At 46.1% G+C, this 22,199-nt stretch overlaps 2 protein-coding genes across 9 annotated transcripts in view; both read right to left on the bottom strand.

The window, feature by feature from the left end:
• LOC143208839 (serine/threonine-protein kinase MARK2-like) overlaps positions 1-9,729 on the bottom strand; it is a 47,996-nt gene extending 38,267 nt beyond the window's left edge. For all 8 annotated transcript variants that reach the window (XM_076423678.1, XM_076423681.1, XM_076423682.1 and 5 more), the window contains exons 1-4: positions 9,073-9,729; positions 8,161-8,479; positions 979-1,194; positions 55-433 (exon numbers count right to left, since the gene is read on the bottom strand). In XM_076423678.1, coding sequence (XP_076279793.1) covers positions 55-433; positions 979-1,194; positions 8,161-8,479; positions 9,073-9,725 — 1,567 coding nt within the window. In that variant the 5' untranslated portion in view covers positions 9,726-9,729. The remainder of the gene's footprint in view (positions 1-54; positions 434-978; positions 1,195-8,160; positions 8,480-9,072) is intronic.
• Positions 9,730-9,753: 24 nt separating this feature from the next.
• Positions 9,754-22,199, bottom strand: part of LOC143208843 (uncharacterized) — a 51,161-nt gene continuing 38,715 nt past the window's right edge. The window contains exon 4 of the mRNA XM_076423691.1: positions 9,754-9,891. Coding sequence (XP_076279806.1) covers positions 9,886-9,891 — 6 coding nt within the window. The 3' untranslated portion in view covers positions 9,754-9,885. The remainder of the gene's footprint in view (positions 9,892-22,199) is intronic.

The raw sequence follows: 22,199 nt of genomic DNA, 5'->3' as shown, positions 1-22,199 counted from the left end.
CAAAATATCGATTGTTGGAAAATGAAAACTCAGAGAACCCGAAGAGCAACGTACCCTGAAAGAGCTCGGGCGCCGCGTACGGCGGTGATCCGCAGAAGGTGTCGAGCTTGTTGCCCGGCGTGAACTCGTTGCTGAACCCGAAGTCGGCGATTTTGATGTTCATCTCGCTGTCGAGCAACAAATTCTCGGCCTTCAAGTCTCTGTGGATGATCTTCTTTTGATGGCAGTATTGCACAGCGGAGACGATCTGCCTGAACTTCGCTCGCGCCTCCTTCTCCTTCATTCGACCGTGCAGCACCAAGTAGTCGAAGACCTCGCCACCGCTGGCGTACTCCATCACTAGGTACAGCGTCTTCTCAGTCTCGATCACTTGGAAAAGCTTCACTATGTTCGGATGGTCGAGCATCTTCATTATCCTCACCTCCCGGAATAACTGCAACGCAAACATCGACGATCAGCTACCGAAAGACGAAACCTAATCCACAACTTCCCGAATGGTAGAAAAATATCTTGCTGCTTTCCACAGAATGCGATTCTAAGCAGATTCGGAGCTGGTAGACCTAAACTTAACTAGATCTAGACCTAGCCTAGACCAAGAAGTAGGTTCGAACTCTTTACAAGCACTCCGAGAAGTGCAAGCGACATTTTCAAGTGTAATCGATCCTTGGCCGAGTGGATGCAAACGTCCCACGAGCACTTGCACCGGGACACTTCCGTTTTCCGCGACTTCTAGCTAATCTTTACAAATTCGAAGGTAAAGAAAAATGTCTGGCGGTCTCTGAGAATCGAACTTTGCGTTCTATCTGTGTGAAATGTGTTTCTTGAAGATGCGAGATTATAAATGGAACGAGATATTGCGAATTCGGAGAAGGAAAGAGAAATAGGCGAAGTACTATCGCTGAGTTTGTTGCGCAACGATTTCCGAAGGACGTTGTGAATACACGTGGGTTTAAGCTTGTTCCTCGGGTGAACGCTTACCTTTTGAAGGCTGTTCGGGTTCAGTTGAGTCTTGTCGATTATCTTGATAGCCACTTCTTTCCCAGTGGGCACGTGCTTGGCAAGTTTTACCTTGGCGAAGTTGCCCTTGCCGATGGTTTTGAGTAATTTGTACTTGCCGATGTGGGGTTCCTCCGACGTCCGACTCCTCGACGAGAGCCGACCGACGCTACTCGACACTCCCACGCCATCCCCTGGCTGCAACGAACATCAAACAAAAGAGACACTATTAAAGACTTGCTGGGTACACACACAGAAATCGCGGTGTCGCGTCGAACGAGAAAACTTTTCCGCACGGTCGCGGTCGCGGTCGCCGTTGCGGGAACGTTCGCTTTTCCTCGGACGATGAGCTGCTTTTTGCACGTGCGCGCACACACACAGCCGTGGAAAGCAAGTTGACGATCTCGTAACTTCTGGGGAAATGAATAGAATTGTAGACTGCGGATCTTTATGCGTTCATGACGAGAACGAACCAGAAGACGGTTAATAGAAAGTGCGCGTCTCGCCTGAACCTGAATTAACCCTTTGAGGACGAACGTCTCCGATTCCTAAGATTGAAAGCGAATAATTTCAAGAGGGCGTTAAGAATATTTTGGAAAATCATCGTCTGCGATAGTGTGCATAAAGTTGAATTGTAAAGGGTTAATATCGGTTCATGGAAGGTGAAGGAAGCTTGTAGTCGCGAGGTGTTTCGAACTTGTAAATACCGCGGCACGCGTCGTTTATTTGCGAATCGCGCTTCACGTTTCCAGGAACGAACAGACGATCCTCAATGGAATTAATTGAACCTCGTTAAAGCTGCAAAGCTGCACACCGCCCGGATACGGATCGTTTCGAAAGAAGCGCGACACCACGAGCGTGACGCGTGGACCAACAACGTTTGCGGTGACACGGTTCGATTTCATTTCGCGAGCACACTCGTCAACAAAAGACTTAACTTTCAACGAGAGGCCGGTCTACTTTTCCATCGAGAGATTCGTTACGCGGTCCGGCTCGTTTCGTTTCGTTTCGCGCGAAACAGCTTTTTCCTTTCCATAAGGAACATCGCGCAACACCGGGTCAGTGGGAAAGCGACTCCTCCGTTTTGCGGATGCATAAATCGATTCGCCACCGTTCTTATCGGTTTATTTAATCAATTATGTAATAGCCGGTGCTTTTCCGCGAGTCTCCGCCTCATCGTTCCGCAAGCCTCTTAACTCTTAACCCCTCGTGATGAAACGTGATTTTACTCGATGGAATCTATCGCATATTCGAACACGAGTTTCTTTAGCGTTCATGCGACTGACTGCTGCACCGTGATTTTCCAGCGAACGTTCTTTCAAATGTAATCGGATGGGAATTTCCAGAGAATTTTCGGTTTTTTCTTTTTCAGCACGTTAACGGAAAATTATTTTTCACTTTTCCACCGATCCGCGACAAACAGAAACGTGAAATGAACGATCGCATGTAAAGAAGACGCACCGTGTGATATTTCAGCAATCCAACGACGTAATGCACGTTAAATCGCATCGTGAATTAAATATTGTAGGAAAGCGAGCAATATCACCGAAAATCAATCTCCTCTCGAGACGATCTTTCGATCCGCTAGATTGCTAGCCCTTTGCACTCGACTGTCCTCTCTCTAAGGGACATCGCCAACCTGTCCAGCAACTTGAACGCCCATTTCGAGAGGACGGGGGAATAGATAGACGCAAATAGACAGCGGATCTTCAAGCGAAATAAAAATTGTCTGGACAAATTGTATAATGCCAAATAGAAATTTCACTCTTCCTCTAATAATTTTAATCAGCTGGAACTTTTGATCTGCTTGTCTTGAGTCGCACTTGTTGTTCTCATAAATGCATAAAATCCGCAGTCTACAAACAAACCACTAAAGAGTTAAACAGCTTTCTGTTTACCAGTTTCTATATAATAATGACAAGCGACGAACATTTTCAACAAAATGTACTAAATGCGAATGTTATGCATTATTCTTACGACGAAGTGCGACTCCTCGGTTTTGCAATTGACATTTAACCGTTCACCTGTCACCTGTCAACAATTTATCACTTTCTTCTGAATTCAACAAATAATTCACTTGATTCACTTTGCATGGACTGTGGATCTTTATGCGAACTATAAATTTCATGGTTTATTTTATATAAAATAAAATTCCTTACGCATAATGTAGAGACATCATTAATTTACTGGCTATACACGTTTCTTTGTGTTCAAAGAATGTGCACATAAATGCATAAAGATCTGCAGTCTGGTTACAACAATTCCTTTTGTCTCGCGTCCGTCTCTCGAAATGTTCCCGATTGAAAAGTAACTCGGTTTGAAAAGGTTCGAGCAAAAACAGGAGGCCTGCGACAAATATAAATGTCCTTCTCTGTTGCGTGGAATTTTTCGGGCGATCGTACTGCAAGAGGTTGAATATCGGAACACATTTGAATGCCGAGCATAAAGATCCGCACAGAAAAATGATCACTTCCTCGGAAGAGTGTCCCAGTGCAAAGGGCCGAGATATATCGCGGATAGACGAATCGCTGGATCATCTAGATTGTTACCCGCGCGTGGCCACGAGTGACCATCTTGCAAGAGGTGGCAGCAGCAACTTTCGAGGCCGCCAGCTTGGCTGGTTCGTCGATCGATCTTTTCGACGTCCCGAGGGATAGAAAGAGGTTCGCGTGGCCGTAAAAAAAGCGAGCGTCGTCGACGTCGGTGACGATGAAGAAGCGGCTGTCCGCTTCTCTCTGTCTTACGCGACGCACTTCCGTGTCGTTCGAACAAGCTGATCAACACTCTCCCCGTTAAACAAGAAAAGGAGAAGACAAGAAAGTCCGACGATCTGCGCCGGCAAATCGGACACGATCCTCTTCGCGTGTTTCGTCCTGGCTGGCCATTTTTGTTCGAGAGACCCACCGCGGCCCGACATGTCCGCCGACGAACTAGTTTACAGCTACGTATGTACAACGATGGAGGCACGGAACAACGTAATCAACTTGGCGTCGACTTGGTCCTGGGACGATCGGTCATCGTCCTTGGCGATCAGGTACGAGGTTGAAAGCAGAATTTCGACTTGTTTCGAGGGAAAAGAATGCACGTTGAACAACAGTTCTGCCTAGCTACATCCTGCGATTTCCTTCGAACAGGAAGAAGAGTAAAAACGAAGTCTGTCGTTCGACAACAGCTCCGCGGTTCACTAGCATAGAACACAGTTGAGCTGGCGTTCAACAACTATTTACATCCGGCGGTTCACTGGAACACAGATCCGTGGATCGCAACACTATGTCAAAGCATCACTGTCGGGGTATCCTTGACACGGAGAGAGCACACACGGCGAAGATCGATCGTCGGTGGGTCTGGCGACGAACTTTCACCGAATCACCGTGGCACGTTCGAGTGCACCGAAAACGGGTTCACAACCGGGAACGAACAAACGGGACCGGGTGGATCGATCCAGGTTTTTTCGACGAACGTTTCGCACCGGATTGCCAGCGAGAGAATGTATGTACGAGTGTTATCGGGGCCAGGTGTACCCGGCAGAACGGATCTGCGAGTTAAATGCTCGGATCTCCACGGAGGCTGGAAGACGGCGGCTCGTGGAGCTCGGGGGGATCGATGGACGATTGAAACCGTGGCTTCGGAGGCGTGTCGTAGGTGTATCCGACGTCACTGATCCCGGTGCTGGCCGGCGTTGGTCGTAGGGCTCGGCTGGCGGCGAGCAGCGCATCCTCGTCGGCTCCGGAACACTTCTCGATCGCGATCGGGAGGAGGTGGAAGAGCGACACGGCTCGAACACCGTTTTCACGAGAGGCGGCTGGCCGTCGTCGAAGTTGCCCGTCCGACGACGACCGTGTCCTCGACGAGCCGCGAGTCACCCAGCAGAACAGTCCACAGCCGAGGGATGCTTTCAGCGGAATCAATACGCGACCCCACCACCCCCTGCTCGCTGGAAACGTGGCAGCGAAACCACCCTTGAAAGCCTCCCTGCCTGGATGTCTGCCTGTTTGCCTGCCTAGCCTGCCTGGCCTGCTGGCTTGCCTACACCACCTTCCTCACGAGTTGCCCCGACGACCACCAAGACCAATTTTCCACGCATGCGCCAACCTTGCCTGCCATAAGGGTTGGACGCCTGTGCTACCGTCACGCCGCGCCGCGCAGCGTCACCAGTTTTTCGGCGTACCCTCCTCCCTCCACTCTCCTTCACCAGCCATTCCTCCACTTACTCCTGAAGGGACGTGCTTGCTTGCTCGCTTTTGCTTCGCCCCCCCCCTACCTCTGTGCGCGATCGAAATCGAATTCTATCCCGGTCAGCTGATCGCAGACGAGTCACCGATATCCAACGCCCCGGAGACGCTTCCGAGCTCTGAATGGCGTCGGGATTTTAATTTGCCGAGTCCCTGACGACTTCGGATACCGGAGCGAAATTGAATCGGTGAGACGATCTTTGTGCTAGCCGAGATCTCCGAGTTACCCGTACTGTGCAGAAATCGTAATCTACCGAGCCCCTAGCAACCCTCAGCAATCGAATTGCGACTCTGAGGCGCCATTGGAAATTGCTACGCCGTTATTCAGAATATCGTTTACGCTGTTAAGTTTGTTTTTATTTACTAAATTACCGAGGAGTGAAATAGAAATAGAAATTGTTTAGAGGATCTCTATCCTCGTAGCAATACGTAGCAGGTGTATGTTGAATATGATTTTACGTTCGCGTCTGCTCAGCAACTTACGATCTCTGTACAGCACCAGCTCCTAGATCTTCTCTCGAAGCGCGTACATACATATCGATCGTACGGCTTGACAAGCGTTCAAGTGTCTTTTAGAAGACGCGAAGGAGGATGTCGATCGCAGCAGCATCCCACGATCATTATACAACGATAGACACTCCATGGGCACGATGAAGCAGGGGAGAGCCTATTACTTCAGCTCGGTGGAACGAGTGTCGGACTGGTTCGCGTCAGGGTTCAAACTCGCGGAAACGCGTCAGCGAGGTACGCTCAAGTATCCCTACGCTCGCACGTCCCTGCAGGGCGAAGCATGATCGTTTCACGGTTTCGAAGTTCAGACGAGCACCGACCTCGGTGAAGACAAAGGACGTCGTGGGATACTCGAGGCTCCTAACAAGAGCCACGGAGGAGCAGCCCCTTCGTTCGCTCCTCCTTTCACGATTACACGAATTTCATTTGCTCAAGGTTTACAATACGGACGTGGCTTCTTTGCTATTTTTCCAGAGAAACTTTCTCCTCAACGCGCCCGCTACATTTTGTTCGTTGATCAGCAACCACTGTTCAAGCAGTTTATTAAATGAAGGAGATTTATGAAATACTGAAACTCTCCAGCAGAAGATAATCATGACACCTCTGAATCGGATCCAATTAATTCGAACATCTTTGAGTAAACTGCGAGATTGTAATCGTCACATATCTGTGACGCTGGTAGCCAACTTGTTAAGTTACTTCTAAAAGTTACTTCTACTTGATAATATCGATACCATTTCCAACCGACTAAAATGATTAAAGAAAGAAAGGTCTCCTGTCTCTTGCAATCGATAGAGACAGTTTTTGAAGTGAAACTTCTTTGTTGACAACAACAATTTTCTAGCGTTGCGGAAGTGACGAAATTTCGCGAATAACCTCGAATGGTTTGACAAGTAACATTTTCATAATTAATTTACTAACTTTAAAGACTTCATTGGTGAACTTTTAAGATTGTAGAATGTAAAATGAAGCCTTGGCTACATTCCCATTTCAGTTTCATGCAGGTATGATGCTTAAATTGTTGGTTATTAACAAATCTTGGAGAAGTGGTATGTTATGTATGTCTGTCCTTGTCTCACAGTTCGACCCTCCTTGTCTTACGCATTATGGAAACTTCCGAAACAATCAGCCCGCGCAACAATTGTTAATAACTAATTAACCAGAGTTAATTTGTGAACATTTGCAATTGGATAACATAGAATCAACCTCCAGCTACTTCCACATGCAGTTTCTCATCGGATTTTGTCCAGACTGAAAGATTTATAAACAATTATCCAAACCCTTGTTCTAAACTAACCTGAAAAATTTTAACAGGTGCCAGGTAAGTAAAAAAACATACGCGTGGAAAACCACGCGAGGCAGAAGTGAAACTTCTTGCAGTCTAGTAATGTTTAGAAGTAAATTAAGATTGGAAATGCTAAATAATTCTAATGAAGCGACAACAAGATCAGGATCAACTCTCGATGCAGTATTTGTTTATATCATATTGTTTATATTATATTTATATCATATTTTAGCTATCACAAGCCAATTGTTTCAATGATAGAATCATAGAAAATCATAGAACATAGAACAAAATAATAAAAGAGAAAGACATAGTTCATAGCATTTCCCATATGCTCTCCTTCTTTGCGTCGCAAATTTTGATCGTTCATTATTTTGTTCCATGTTCTATGATTTTCTACGATTCTATCATTGAAACAATTGGCTTGTGATAGCTAAAATATGATATACATATTCTTAATTCAATTTTGTCTAAATGTCTTGCAAATACTGCATCGAGAGTTGTTCCTGATCTTGTTGTCGCTTCATTAGGATTATTTACTTCTAAACATTACTAGACTGCAAGAAGTTTCGCTTCTGCCGCGCGTGGTTTTCCACACGTGTGTTTTTTATTTTGCATAAAGATCCATAGCCTATTTATTAGAGGAAGGAAGCCTCCGAGTTATTCCGGTGCCCCGATCGCTGTCTATCGTAAACCTTGTAATCCTCCACGGTCTTCCACCCGCATGACTGTTTTGGGGGACTCGAGGGAATCAAGAAGATCGTCCTAAGCTCGCCATTGGCGATTTTCCCTCCAGCAATGTTCTACAAGTAACTCGTCGAAATTCGCACTCCTTGGGGAGGGGATTGCTGGTGGGGGAAACGCGATTAAATTAACTTCGAAGATCGAGAGAACCGAGTCGATTCTCGTTTCGCATCGTTCGCCAAAAATACTCGCGACTACCAGTTTGTTGTATCTTCAATAGAATTATTAAGAGCTAAGCGACTACCAGTTTGTTGTACATTCAATAGAATTATTAAGAGCTAAGCCCCACCACGAAACTCCCACGAAAGTGCAACGAGCTTAACAGTCCGCGTCCGTCTTCCCAAGTCAGAGAACAGTGTTTCTCGGTTTGAATCAAGTCCGCGCAATATCTACCTCCTTCTCGTTTTGACTGGCCTTCCGCATGATGTCCGACAGCGGCTTTAGAGCATTGCGGACCGCATTGTTTTGGTGGTGAGGCTGCTGCTGCTGCTGCTGCTGCTGTTGATGCTGCCGTCGATGGTCTTTCTTTCCAACAATAGGAACCGCTCGGGTCTGGTGTGCCCTGGTGTGTGCTCGCAACGATATCTCCGCTTCCTGTCCGCGACGGGTGTCCGAGGCGGTTCTGGACAGTTTCGTCGCGACCTTCTTCACCGTGATCCCCGCGTTCCCCGTCGAGTTCCTCGTCGCGTCACCTCGTTGCAACGGGGAGGCCCTTTTCGTGCGAATTCACCGTCAACACATTTCTTTTTCCGCGTTTCGAAGGGGCGTTTTCGTTTCGCGAATTTATCGCGAGAATTTTCATTGCTGATCTCCGAGAAACAGAAGCTGAAATCTTGCGGCAAAGTTTCAACGTCCGTGACTGGAAGTTTCGACAAAAAAAAAGGGGCAAGAACAAAGCACGACGAGGGAACGTTACAGAAGTCGATTCCGATTAAACTTGCGCGAGCGATTCAGTTAGACTGCGGATTTTATGCATTTACGATAAGAATTAGTATAATATTTCAAGAATTTAATAACATTGTTAAGAAAAGAAATGTATACTTCGTTTTGTATAAAAATCCGCAGTCTAGTTATCGTACTCGCCGGTGGGGCCAAGATGAAACTCGAAACACCTTCTCTCAGGTGTCTTGCAAACTAAACGACCCGGGATAAGATTGAACTGTAAATTTTTAAGATTTCTCGGGAAAAAAGACGGGAGAATTTTTTTGAGATTGCGATCACGTGGAACGAAGAATCCGAGTACTGAAACGGGCAAAAATAGAAAGATCCGGGTGGTCGGTGTACGCGGATGAAATCAAAATTTACCCCTCGGCCTCGTCATCGGTCACGTTACGGAGCAGATCCTCGTGTTCCCTGTATCGCAGCTGTATTTCCGGTTCGAGGTCCGAGCTGACCTCCAGCTGACGGGCTCTGGCCGCCAGCGTGTTCTTTTCGATGGCCTTGACCTGCAGCTCCAATCTCTGAAGCATGTCGGTGCTCTCCTCCTCGGCCAAGTTGTCTTTCTTCAAAATCAAGTCAAGGCTAACAGGAATCTTCGGCTCGTCCTCTGCTAGAACGATCGGTTGAACGATCTTCGAGTCCTTGAAGGCCCTTAGCTTCTCCTCCAGGCTGGGATCTAGCTTCAAGCTTGCGGGCGACATGGATTTGGCGATCGGACCAGTTCCGATGGAGGCTCGTTTCTCCTCGATGATCTTTGATCGAGGACACTGTGGGCCCACGGAAGAGCTCTTTCTCTCGACAACCTTGAGACCACGGTCGCCCTCGACCAGCTCCCACTGCTTCAGATTCTCCAGCGGGGAGTATGGCGGACGTCCTGGGGACTTGGGGCTGGGTGTGTTCTTGGTCTGCGTAGGCTGATGCTGATCCTCCGGGACTATGATCGCTTTGCGACCCGGGGGCAGCCGGAACGAGCCCCTGGCCGGCTGCGTCCTAGAAAACGGACTTTCCCGATTGTCCATCACCCCGACAGGACCCTGGTCCCTCTAAATAATAAACGTAGACGTGGTTCCCTCGACGCGTCCTTCGTCGTCAGGAGGCTTCTGGAGAGCGTTCCTCTAGCAGCGGATAGTTTTTCAACATGGAACTCGCTTCTCTCTGTGTCTCTTTCTCTGTGTGTCTCTATTTCTGTCGGCAAAACATGCGTCCTCGTTAAGGATCCTCTCTATCCCCCGACTCTCGCCTGGGACTTCGCGACACACGATCCTCGTCGAACGGAGGGCAACGAAGGCTATCACACTCTGAACACATTCACATTTACCCGAAACCCCGTGAACAGGACACGACTCCGGCGACCGATCGTTGTCGATACGCCTCGACTCCCCCCAGCCAGCAGTAACATAGAAAGATCGATAGAAGCAGAGAAAGCACGTACACACGTAACGTGACGTGAACGTAAACGCGAACGTAAACGTAAACGTAACGTCAGGCGGCACAGTTGATATGCTAGTGGTGGTGGTGGTGGTGTAAGATGTATATGTAAGAGACGAAAAAGCTTGTCGAGACGACAGCATGAACGGCGACCGACGCGACGATCCGCGCGATCGATCGGTACGATCTATCGGTGCGATCTCGCGGAACACTACGCGACAGGCTCGATGGTTAACGATTACGACGACGATGAGAGCCGGGTGTAAGATCACTGGTGACTAGTGTTTAGTCTAATCGATCGACACAGAACACGCGCGATTCTTTTCGGGGAAACGAGCTGCTTCCGCGGAGACGCGTCGATCATCGTTCGACGAGGAAAACGGAGAAACGTGCGACGATGTGGCGATGGATGCGATCGCGATAAAGACGTGTGTGTGGCTCGCTTGTTTGCTTCGCGCGTGCGCGCTCTTATCGAGGCGTTGGTTCCGTCTCGAGAGCGAGATCGAGAGACGCGCTCGATCGAGAGATCCCCGCTCGATCGAGCGAGCCCCGCTGCTCCCGTTGGTTGATCGCTTTGCGGTTTCGGAGCGGGAGACACGACGTCGAGAGTCCCACCGAGAACGTAGGCGCCTCTCTACATCCGATCCACGATCGATCGGGAAAACAACTGAGAGACAGCGGTGCCGCACGATCCACGAAATCCACGTCGCGTTCTACACTTCGAAAAAAAGAAGGAAAACCAACCAGATGTGAACACGAGCGGGCGAAAGCTCGAGCTCGAACGACCGGCCACGAACAACTGGGTCCATTTCCCTCGGGGCCACGATAAGCTCGCGACCGGCCAACTCGACTTCGTCGGTCTCTTATCAGCTCCGTAGATGCTGATAAGCGATACCGTGGCTCTACCTAACGCGGCCGGATTCCGGCGCGGCGATCGCGACGACGAAGGCTCCTGTCGACGTTTCTACACCCCCGCCGCGAACGTCCCGCCACTTTAGAAGTAGAAAATTTTCCTATTCGCCGATAGCTGCCCATTGAAGAATTCGCGCCCCTCGCGGAAGATACAGTCGCCTGAGAAAGCAAGTTAACGCTGGTAACTAAAGTATATCGACTTTTAACCCGTCGGCCAACAGGCCCTTTTTAGAACTGTAGCAATCGATCGTGATTAGGACTGTTTACAGCTTTTAACGAGTCCTGAAATTTCAAGTATAGGGAATGTCGAGCCGTGAAATCCCACACCTAGAAAATTCTAAGCTCCAAAATGCCGCGCCTAGAGAATTCTAAGCTCCAAAATGTTGCGCCTAGGGAATTATAAGCCCCAAAATCCTAAACCTAGAAAATTCTGAGCTCCAAAAAACCACAGCTAGAAAATTATAAGCCCCCCAAAATCTCAGGCCTAGAAAATTCGAAATCCCCCAAAATTCCGCAGCTAGAAAATTCTAAGCCCCAAAATCCTAAACCTAGAAAATTCTAAGCTCCAAAATGCCACGCCTAGGGAATTCAAAGCTCTAAAATGCTGCGCCTAGGGAATTATAAGCCACAAAATCCTAAACCTAAAATAATTCGAAGCCCCTCAAAGTTCCACAGCTACAAAATTCTAAGCCCCAAAATCCCACAGCTAAAAAAATTCTAAGCCCCAAAATCCCGCAGCTAAAAAATTCTAATCCCCAAAATTCCCTACCTAAAAAATTCTAGAACTCGGGCATCCAAACCTCGCGAATCCTAAGCTCCCACAATACTCGAATCCTTAACTCACTTTCCGAGGTGACTGTAGTTCACGCTATGACACCACAACTGCGTAGAAGAGTTATTGAATGAAAGAAAATGAACCGTCGCGTAGGCAGATATCGAAACTACGATTTCAATGATAGAATGGTAGAAAAGTGTAGATTTAATCAGGGGATCAATTTCCTTGTCCACTAAGCCTCGCTCGGGGAAGAAGAAGAAGAAAGACAGGAGAGGCTATAAACGTTTAGCACCAACGATCACAGATTGCGAGGCAATAAACAACCTAGCGAATTATGAGCTCGACTTTTATCCGGTTTATCAAAATCCACGAAACACTGGGAAATCTGACTGGCTGGTTCTCCAGACCTTTTCTCGACTGAAAGCGGAAGGCAACCGCGAGGAGGAGCCAAGGAACGGCCAGTTGCGAGCGGATTAAACGAGATCTTACGTTAATCCTTTGCGCAAACCAGTCGCGGTAAGCATGCTAAACCATTATTCGTCGTTCTCAGAACATTTTCCTGCTACTCTTCGATAAATCGGACGATTGTAATGGTTTTGCGTTGGAAAATCAACGCGTTCACTGCCGAACAAACGGATCAAAAATTACGCACAAGATATCAAAGTAAAACAGCGAACTCTCATTCGCTCTATCAATTTTTGTTGTTACATTCTTCCAACGTTTCTGCGTACAATCTACACAGTCAAGAGATTCTACAATAATGCTTGAGCCTAATTTATGCCTGTTACAATCTACCGAATATCATAAAAAGAAGAGAAAAGATGGTGGCGCAACTGGCTGCGAGGCTCGGCGACTATTCGCTTTAGAAACAAGAGAAACATCGCGGTATCGGTGAAATCATCGATCCCGAACCGTGGATGCTAGGTCATTGAACGAGGACTGAAATCGTTCTGCAACGATTACGGTTCGATGACTCGATCCAGGAATTAGGCGACCTGTTCGAAACGACACGGTACATATTTCCATCGGAAATTGGTTTCGGCGTTTACGAAAAAAACAATCTTTACGAGCGTCGTAATCGGCGATAGGATAAGATACGCTGGCTGTTATCGGGGTATGTACGAGTGTTAAATGTCTACATGTATGTACTCGTGTTTGTACATGCTAGCACGTGTTTGTCGATGTTTGTACGCCTGTGTGCGTTCCCGTTCCGTCGCGCTGCGCTCCATTTCGTCGAGACATCGCATCGGGGACAAGCGAAAACTTGCTCGAAGCTGTTCAGAGCTCTATCGGCGAATGGAAATGCGAGAGCCGCGTGTCAAGCTTGCAAATCGGAACAGGTGCTCGCGAAGGACGAACGCAGGAAAAATAAATTTGCGTCGTCGTTCGAGCCGAGACGGATCGATCGGCGAAGCAATCGGTTCGATTCGATTTTCCAACTCGACTCGCTTCATTCAATCAGCGTGACACGAGATTCTAGCTTTTTTCTTTGTTTAATGAACTTTCCGTCTTTAAAACCACCGAGCCAAATTATATGAATTTCTTTAGAATACTTTCTTCTTCAATTTTATATACCAATAAATATTTACATTAATCTAATGAGTTGTATGTCATTTCAAAGCTTGTTTTAGGCTCTATTTAATTATGCTTTTGATATTTGATTTTATTCAAATTTTTATTAAATTATTTGGCTTTTATTTCAGGATGTTAAAACGCGATTTTAGCATTATTTCTTTTCTATCGCGGCTCGGAATATCAACGACGTATGGGCGAAGGAAGTGTCAACAAATGCGCAGTGCTCATAGAAAAAAATAATGCAAAAATCGCGTTTTGACATCCTGAAATAAAAGTCAATGAATTTAATAAAAATTTGAATAAAATCAAATATCAAAGGCATAATTAAATAGAGCGTAAAACAAGCTTTAAAATGACATACAACTCATTAAATTAAGGTAAATATTTGTTGGTATATAACATAGTTCAGAGATTCGGAAATGTAGTGCTCAAATAATTGTTGGATGTATATATCGGTAGATCTATTGTTAAATTCTTTTACTCGACCGCATATCGTGTTTTGCAGTGCGTTCTCTCGAACAAGAACTTTTTTGTTCTCGCGAAATAAAAGTAAGAGCAAATATGGTGGAAAGTTGCGGGATAAAAACAACGATCTATAGTTTAAGTAGGGCGGTCAGCATTTTTTTTTCACAACTCTCTTGAAAAGATTCAAAAGAACTTTCTAGCCAACCCAGTGTGAAGCAAACTCGTAGAATAATGAAGATTTTATTGCTTTTCTTTTCTGCCGTACTGTTTTTATCATCGTCGTGCCAGCTTTTTGCACGTGCCATCATCGTAACGAAGCTCTCCAGTGTTACGTTACATCACGATACAATTATGGTGCTTGTTACTTTTTTCTTTTCGAGATGTACGTACACGGCTAGATTGGATCTAATCTATACTTCCTAGTTAATTAATAGTAGAAGTTCTGGCCACGAAGTAGATCGTAAAGCGAGGAGAAATGATTTTTACTGGCAGTAGAACACCTGATTATGGTGTTCAACTTTATTATTGAGTTGACCAGGAAGTCTGTTCGCGTGCTTTGCTAGACGTGCGGATTTTCATGCGTTTATGACAAAAATGTGGAACACAAAACTGCGAGGACATTAATAGAATTTACGTATTATTTTTAGAAGAATCGCTACTGCCGATATTGACAAAGAAGGTAAACAGCACTCTGAACACAGAATAACGAATTCATGGATAGGCGAGAAACATTCTTGCCAGAAGTAGAAGACGATCGACTCCGTCTAACATAATTACAACTTCCTGGGGTCTCGTCCGGCAAAGGTCGCGAAAGAAGCTTGTAAAAATCCGTGGTCCGTGAGAAGAATGTTACAACAAAAAATGGGCAGTTGCGTGACTGGTTCCCCTACATGTTCAGGGTTTTCAAGATGCGCCAGCTAGCCGCGGAGCACGCGTATCCGTTCACGTTAAATTTCCACGTCGGAGCTCCTTTCTCTCACAGTTGTTGCACTTTTGGAGCGAGCAAAACGAACGCGGCACGCGAGCGAGACTCGTTCTCGAAAAAAAGAAAAGTGCACTCCGTGCGCTGCAGGTCGCGTCGTTGGCGAGAGGCGGAGGAGAGAGAGAGAGAGAGGCAGAGTGCGAGGCAAGAACGAGGCAAAGAGAGCCGCTACTGAAACGATCGCGCGTCTTGCAGTCTACCGGGTCTCCGGCCTTGCCGATCGCGAAGAGCCCGCATCCGGTCCGCGCCGCGAGCCGTGACGGAGCCCCGACAATGCTTTGCCGGTCGACGATCGCTCGGTTGCGAATCCTGCGCGAGTCGCGAATATAGTAACTGTGTATGTATACTCTTGTTTCTGCGAGCCGAGCCGCGCGCACGAACGTGCCAACGCCGAGCAACTGCGCGCGCGACCGGCGAAAGCCGCGGCCGTGACTCATCGGCATCGAGGATCGAGAGAACTAGCCGGCGAAACCCTCTCTCTCGTCTCGTCTCGTCTCGTCTCGTCAAGCCTCGCCGCGCTCAGCCTCGAGAGCCTATCGTAACGCGGGCTCAAAGTGCAAGTGCCGATAGCAGGCCCGTGCCAGACCCGACCGGTACCCGCGACACGCCATCCACCAACGGGACGCCTGAATCCAAAAAGAGCCACTCGGATGCGCCCCACCTTTAGGTCGCTCAACTTCGGGAACGCGGTGAGACGCTGCCAGAAGCGGAGACTGTCTTCGATTCTCCCGAAAACAGCGACAGTATGCATCAACCAGGCAGCGATATGGATAAAAGCGAATACGTTCCTCCCTCCGTTAGGTCCCTTAACTTCGGGAACGCGGTGAGACGCTGCGAGAAGCGGAGACTGTCTTCGATTCTCCCGAAAACAACGATAAAATCCATCAACCAGGCAGCGATATGGATAAAAGCGAATACGTTCCTCCCTCCGTTAGGTCGCTCAACTTCGGGAATGCGGTGAGACGCTGCGAGAAGCGGAGACTGTCTTCGATTCTCCCGAAAACAACGATAAAATCCATCAACCAGGCAGCGATATGGATAAAAGCGAATACGTTCCTCCCTCCGTTAGGTCCCTTAACTTCGGGAACGCGGTGAGACGCTGCGAGAAGCGGAGACTGTCTTCGATTCTCCCGAAAACAGCGACAGTATGCATCAACCAGGCAGCGATATGGATAAAAGCGAATACGTTCCTCCCTCCGTTAGGTCGCTCAACTTCGGGAACGCGATGAGACGCTGCGAGAAGCGGCAATTATTCTAGTCCTCTTCCGAACCCGTGATCAAATTTAGATTTACCAACCGAAAAGGCAAAAATGTTCTTTCCTCCTTTGGATCGCAGATCTCAAGAAACGCGTAGAGACGTTTGGGAGAAGTGAGAATATTTTGATGAGTCGCGATTGGACGCTGCGAGGTGGTGGGGATGAAAAAGGGCGGTGCTGAATTGCTTGAGCAAACGTGACGCTACAGGGAGGAATTAATGTATGATGTGTAGACTGCGGATCTTTATGCATTTATGAAGAAATTGGTTGGACGAAATGTAATACAGTCAAAGATTTAGAAAATTCAAGTATGTTGTAATGTTGCTTTTAATGTAAGAAAGTCGTTAAAGGATGAAATCAATTTTGATGTTATTCCTGCTTCCCACAATCAAAGCAAAACATTTTTATTTTGCATAAAGATCCGCAGTCTAATGATGTGTATGGTATCGTGTGACAACTTGGGAGTTGTGCTCCAGTGAAATGTGGTTTAATTGGTTGTTACTAGACGAGTAGCTGAGATTTAAAGCGGTAAAGAGATCAAAACATTTTCCGAAAGGACGAGACAAATTTCTAATGGCGTCCTGTTTTTCGCAATCGACGCGGACAATTTTTATTTCACGATGAGACGGGGTGCATCTATTTATATAAAAATGCGCAGGCCAGTTATCAACAGTCTGTTGAAACAAACGCGAGGTTCAACATTGAACCTTCACTGGCGAAACAGAAACGCGAAGTTGTGACACCTTTAAAAACTTCTGTCAATAACACGTGCATTCATTATCTTAATGAATCGAGTCACATGCGACCGCGTTTCCATTTCTCCTGCAGACTTCGCTTCAGGCGCAACTCTTTCTTATTGTTCGTTGCGCGTTGCGATTTATTACCGATTTCACGTGTTTGGGAAAACCCGCTACACACTCGTTTTGTTCGCTAACACCGTTTCGCGGGAATAGATGAGTCGTGGAGACACCGTGTGGTTAATTACGACACTTTCGCCAGGTGGTGCGAAGGATGGGGGGAACGGAGAAGATCTAATCTCGTGGGACAGCATGGGACAGCGTGGGATACCGTGAAACAGGAGAAACAAGGTTCTCATCACCTTTCGACGGACGCCGCGATCGTAACGCTCGCGATCCTCTAACTTTCTGCCGGTTCTTGCAAAGTACATGGCCCAGCCACGCTGCTCCTCGTCTCACGAGACGCGCGTCACTGGATCCATCCGGCAAAGTGGACGACGTCGCGAGCTTGTAATTTGCTGCATTTCCCACGGGGACACGAGGGCTTCAACCAACCCGACGACTACGACGACGACGACGACGGCCAGAAACAGGCGGCAAAAAAAACAGAAACGAATATTTCCTCGATACGCGTTCTCCACGGAATAAAAATCTCCGGCGGGCGGCGCACACACCGTTGGCCAGGTGCGTCGGGAGCGTACTGCGCGCCACGCGCTTAGAAAGCGTCTAACCTTCTGCGCGTAATGTGCCGCCGCGCACGAGATACACGCTTCGACGCCCACGTTTAACGCCGGATAAAAATGAAAGTCCGCGAAGCGAGCCGATCGGAGGGAACACACACGCTCCGCAGATACGTCGATACCGAGGGATCACGAGTTTCGACGCGTTTGCGCGATTAAAGGGGCTGCCCTGGTGGAGCTGCTTCGAAAAATCATTTTTCTTCTGCAGTAGTTTAATGACCTTCGAAAGGAACGAGCCGTCTTTAAACGGACGAATCGATCCTCATCCAGTGGGTACAAAAATATAGTCTTTCTCTTGCACGAATCTAACCCGTCGAAAATATCCTCCTGAAAGCGATTAATGAACCTCGAGATAGTTAGGTGACTTTTGCCAATTTCACAACCAAGTCGACGTAGAATGAGGAAATTAACACTAAACGTACCGAGCCTAAAAGTAACTGATACATGTTCCCTTATAAAAATGAGAAGATCGATTTTATTTAGACTTTGTGCTCTAATGAAGATATTTATACAATCAATTCTTATAAAATTATTTTTATTATTTCAATAATAAATCTGGAACCGGTCATTTTGACCGGTGATGGTAGGTTTAGCGTTATGAAGAAGGCTGACCAGTAACCTTGCAATATTGATTGCAATACACAGGAGTGAAATAAAAATGTCTACTTAATTATCTTATTAAGCTGATTCTAATATGTACACCGGTGTCGTTAAAACTGTTCAACGTGTCGACTGCTATACAATGTACGTACTCCTTTTAGAACCTACTTTTAGGAAGAGCAACAGTCGAAAGCTGGGGAGAGTGATTTTCGGTTCGTTTTCCGATATTTTTCCGTCGAATTTTTGCGGTCCCGCCGCGGCCTTGAACTCGATCCGAACAACCGAGAGGCACAGAAGAAGGAGAGAACTCGCTTCGACCGCGAATCGCCTGCGGCTCCGAGCGTCCGTGACTAGGGAAACGCGTTTGAACACGCTCGCAACGTCTCGAGATCGCGTTTGCAAACCGTGTCCCTTTCTCTCGAGTGTCGATCATTTCAGCTCGCTGTCGGAATTGCTATGTTACCTCCGTAGCGGCACGCTTACACTACTGCCATCTTGTGGAGCACGAATCTCGAGGCAGGTCAAGATGTCGGCCAATAGGACGGAAGAGGAAATAGCTATCACTGCTCTTGAACTGCTCGCTGTGCTTTCTAAGCTACATATACGTGACACGAATGTTTCGAGTTCAGAGAAATGATTGATTATTGCAAACTTTATCTATCTTAAAAATTGATGCACAACATTTTTGTTTTGCACAAAGATCCGCAGTCTAATCGTCATCCTCTTTGCTGGCAGTTTTCTATTCCGCTTTGAGCCTCTACTTCGATGAATTTGTAAAATTTCAACATCGTGACGGTGTATCCACTTTATTTAATATCCGAAACAATTAATTGCCTATTGACTTCGCCTATTCCTTCCAGATGAGGATCTCTCTCGATCTATGATCCGTGAGGCGTTGATTCTCCGTTGCCAAGTTACCGTATCAAATTTTCCCAGATATCGCGATCGAAACTTTCCCAGCACGTCCAGTCCCAAACTTTTCCAGTTCAGACAAACGTTCCGTATCTCGTAGAGCGTCTTGATAAAACGCCGCGCGTGCAAAAACAATTCCCCGAAAGGCCGTCGAAAGCCGGACTCGTCGGTCCGTTCAAATGATTCGCGAATCACGCGCGAAAATATTTGCATGCGCTTCGCGATGCACCGTCGCGCGTCGCGACTGTTGCTCTCGATCGGGGCACGCGCGGTTTTTGCTTTCGTCCGGAATCGATGCGTGCCCACGGCTGCATTCTCTCGTCTCGCCACTTTTCGATTATGCAGAATCTCGAGGGCTTCGGCCGGACAGTAGGAAACGAATCGAACGTGATTCACCGTTCCGTCGCTCGAACGAATTTCAAATCGAGATCCTATCTGCTGAAGCGTTTGCGATTGACTTAACGAGTTCGTCGATCGTGCAAAGACGCGAAAGCCACACCTGCCGCTTTTCAGGCTATTCCCGAGCTGCTAAGCATCGTTGTTAAGTAGAGCGCACGGAGTACAAGCACGGTGAAAATAAATAGTCCCTTAGTCCCGCGATTTGCGAGTCGACGGTGCTCCTTATCCGTTGCGAGATCCCTTTCTGCACTGCACGAGGGTTCGATCAATTTCGTCGCCCTTCAATCAATTCGCCGAGTAATTACTTATTTTTTCCAGTCGCTTCTCCCATTGTTGCTCCGAATCGCATCAAACGATTTTTCATCAGCGACGAACACTTTCTCCGTAACGTCGCGTCTGGCCACTCCCTTAGCTCCGCCCTCTTACCCTCCCCCAACAGAGTTGTGCTAATTCAATTACACAATTGAATTGCATTGTATTTCAATTATATAATAATTCCACTATGTCGTAACTGAATTACATAATTCAAACCTTTCAATGAATTCAATTACTAAGTATTTTACTCAGATATATAATTAAATACAATATAATTAATATACAGCTCTGCAAATTATAATAGCCCAGAACTTTGAAGAAGTGCGATATATTTTTATGTTTTTCTTTCATATACTTGTTTGCTGTCTATGCGATGTAGTTCCTATTGCTCGCCCTCCTTCATAATACGTAACGCTATTTCATAATTGTACTCCAATTGCAATTACGAATTACATTGTAATTTAATTACAAAGTATTTTATAGTTGGACTCCAATTGCAATTACGAATTACATCGTAATTCAATTACAAAGTATTTTATAATTGTACTCCAATTGCAATTACGAGAATTACATTGCAATTCAATTACAAAGTATTTCATAATTGTACTCCAATTGCAATTACGAATTACATTGTAATTCAATTACAAAGCATTTTATAATTGTACTCCAATTTCAATTACGTATTACATTGTAATTTAATTGAATGAAGATCTGAATTATAAATTACAATATGACTGAATTACAATGTAACTCAATTACTTTATAATTATAATTCCTGGAGTAAATCAATTGTAATTCTGCACAACTCTGTCCCCCAAAGACAACAGCATTCGCTTTGAACATTTTCATTATATGGAGAAACAATTGTATTTCCAGTACTGTCAGAATGACAGGTTACTAATTTTTACATACAATATTATTGCAATTAAAAAAATGTTTTTACCAGAAAATTTCGAATGAACTGGTTCGGTGAAGCACGTATTACAGTGAGGATTATACGAAGTCGGAATAAATGCAGTCTTGTCATTATTACAGTCGCATTTCTTACTCGGCAGTTCAAACTAGCATTCTAAGAGGACACATTGCATTGAGAGAGAAATTCTGACACATGTTAATATTCTTATCGTTGACAACGTTTGCTCTCCGATGCACATTCTCCGACAATTCCTTCGAGCACGCGCTTTATACTATAAAAATAACATTCTATCGCTGCGCGACGAATAACCGGGTAAAGGACTGGCGTTTCTCGACGGATGATTCTTAAAATCCCAATCTCGGCGAGATTGAGGCGCAAAGACGGCTCGAGAGACTCTCGTTTAGGACTCGAGCGAAATCGTTTCGCTGCTGCCGTAGACTGTACGAGAGCACACGGGGGCGTCTTTCGAAATGAAATGAAAATATCAGGCGCCTGCGTATTTGCCGAAGCATTTTCCGTAGCGTCGCGCTCGCGACGATTGCGACGAGATAACGAGTCGCATCGATTTCTTTTATTCGAGCTTCACGAGCTCGCGGCGCGGCGCTTTGCGTTGATAACTTCGCTTCGGATAACTCGCGGCTCGTATAATTTATTGTCGGAGTTTTCTCCAAAAGCCTGGCCGAGAAAGCGATGCTTTTGTACCTGCGGCAAATTGTTCGAATAAGTTGAACTATTCAACGAATTAACACTAGAACTGCCGAGGTTATGACAAGGTTAAGATGAAGTCATCATGACTGGTCTTTAAAAAATATGTAATAATAGAATATTTTTATACTTATTGATTGAATATTGATTGAATATACTATCTTACAAAAGGAATATGGGGCCGAATGTGTCTGAAAATATTATGTAGCGGTAATCTTCCAGCTTTAGACCCTCCTTTTATTTTTCCCAACTGGGTTTTGTATACTTTCATTTTCGTCCTCAGAACTTGAAGGCACACGAACACGTCCTCTTTTACGTAAATTCGAAATATTTTTTAATTCACTTTTCGTGGACTCCTGAACATTTTCTTTGTCTCTATAATCTCATTATTACTATTTATCCTGTTATTACTATTCAGCCTCCCCTGAACGTAACATTTATCCTATTTATTACTATTATCACTGTCAAGTTCAATTTCATTTTCTTCTGATTTACTTTCCTCGTGCTCATACAATTCCCCATCGTCGATATCAGAACATTCCATTGGTATATTACTCATTTTTCGCAACAATTCAGAGATTTTCAATCGTTTCGCCATTTTTAGGGCTAGTAAAATATTGTTATATAGAAAATGTGGTATACAAAATGACCGCATGAAACAACACCGATAACTATGTTACGTTACATCGCAGCTATGTTTATGTTGTGGCGCCAAAATAAGACGTTGCGCAAAACATCAATAAATCTATCGAAATATTACGTTGGGGAAAAAGAAA

The sequence above is a fragment of the Lasioglossum baleicum genome, chromosome 5 (assembly GCF_051020765.1).
Source record: "Lasioglossum baleicum chromosome 5, iyLasBale1, whole genome shotgun sequence".
Taxonomy (NCBI): Eukaryota; Metazoa; Arthropoda; class Insecta; order Hymenoptera; family Halictidae; genus Lasioglossum; species Lasioglossum baleicum.
The sequence above is the reverse complement of the archived record's forward strand: the minus strand, read 5'-3'. Positions and strand labels throughout refer to the sequence as shown.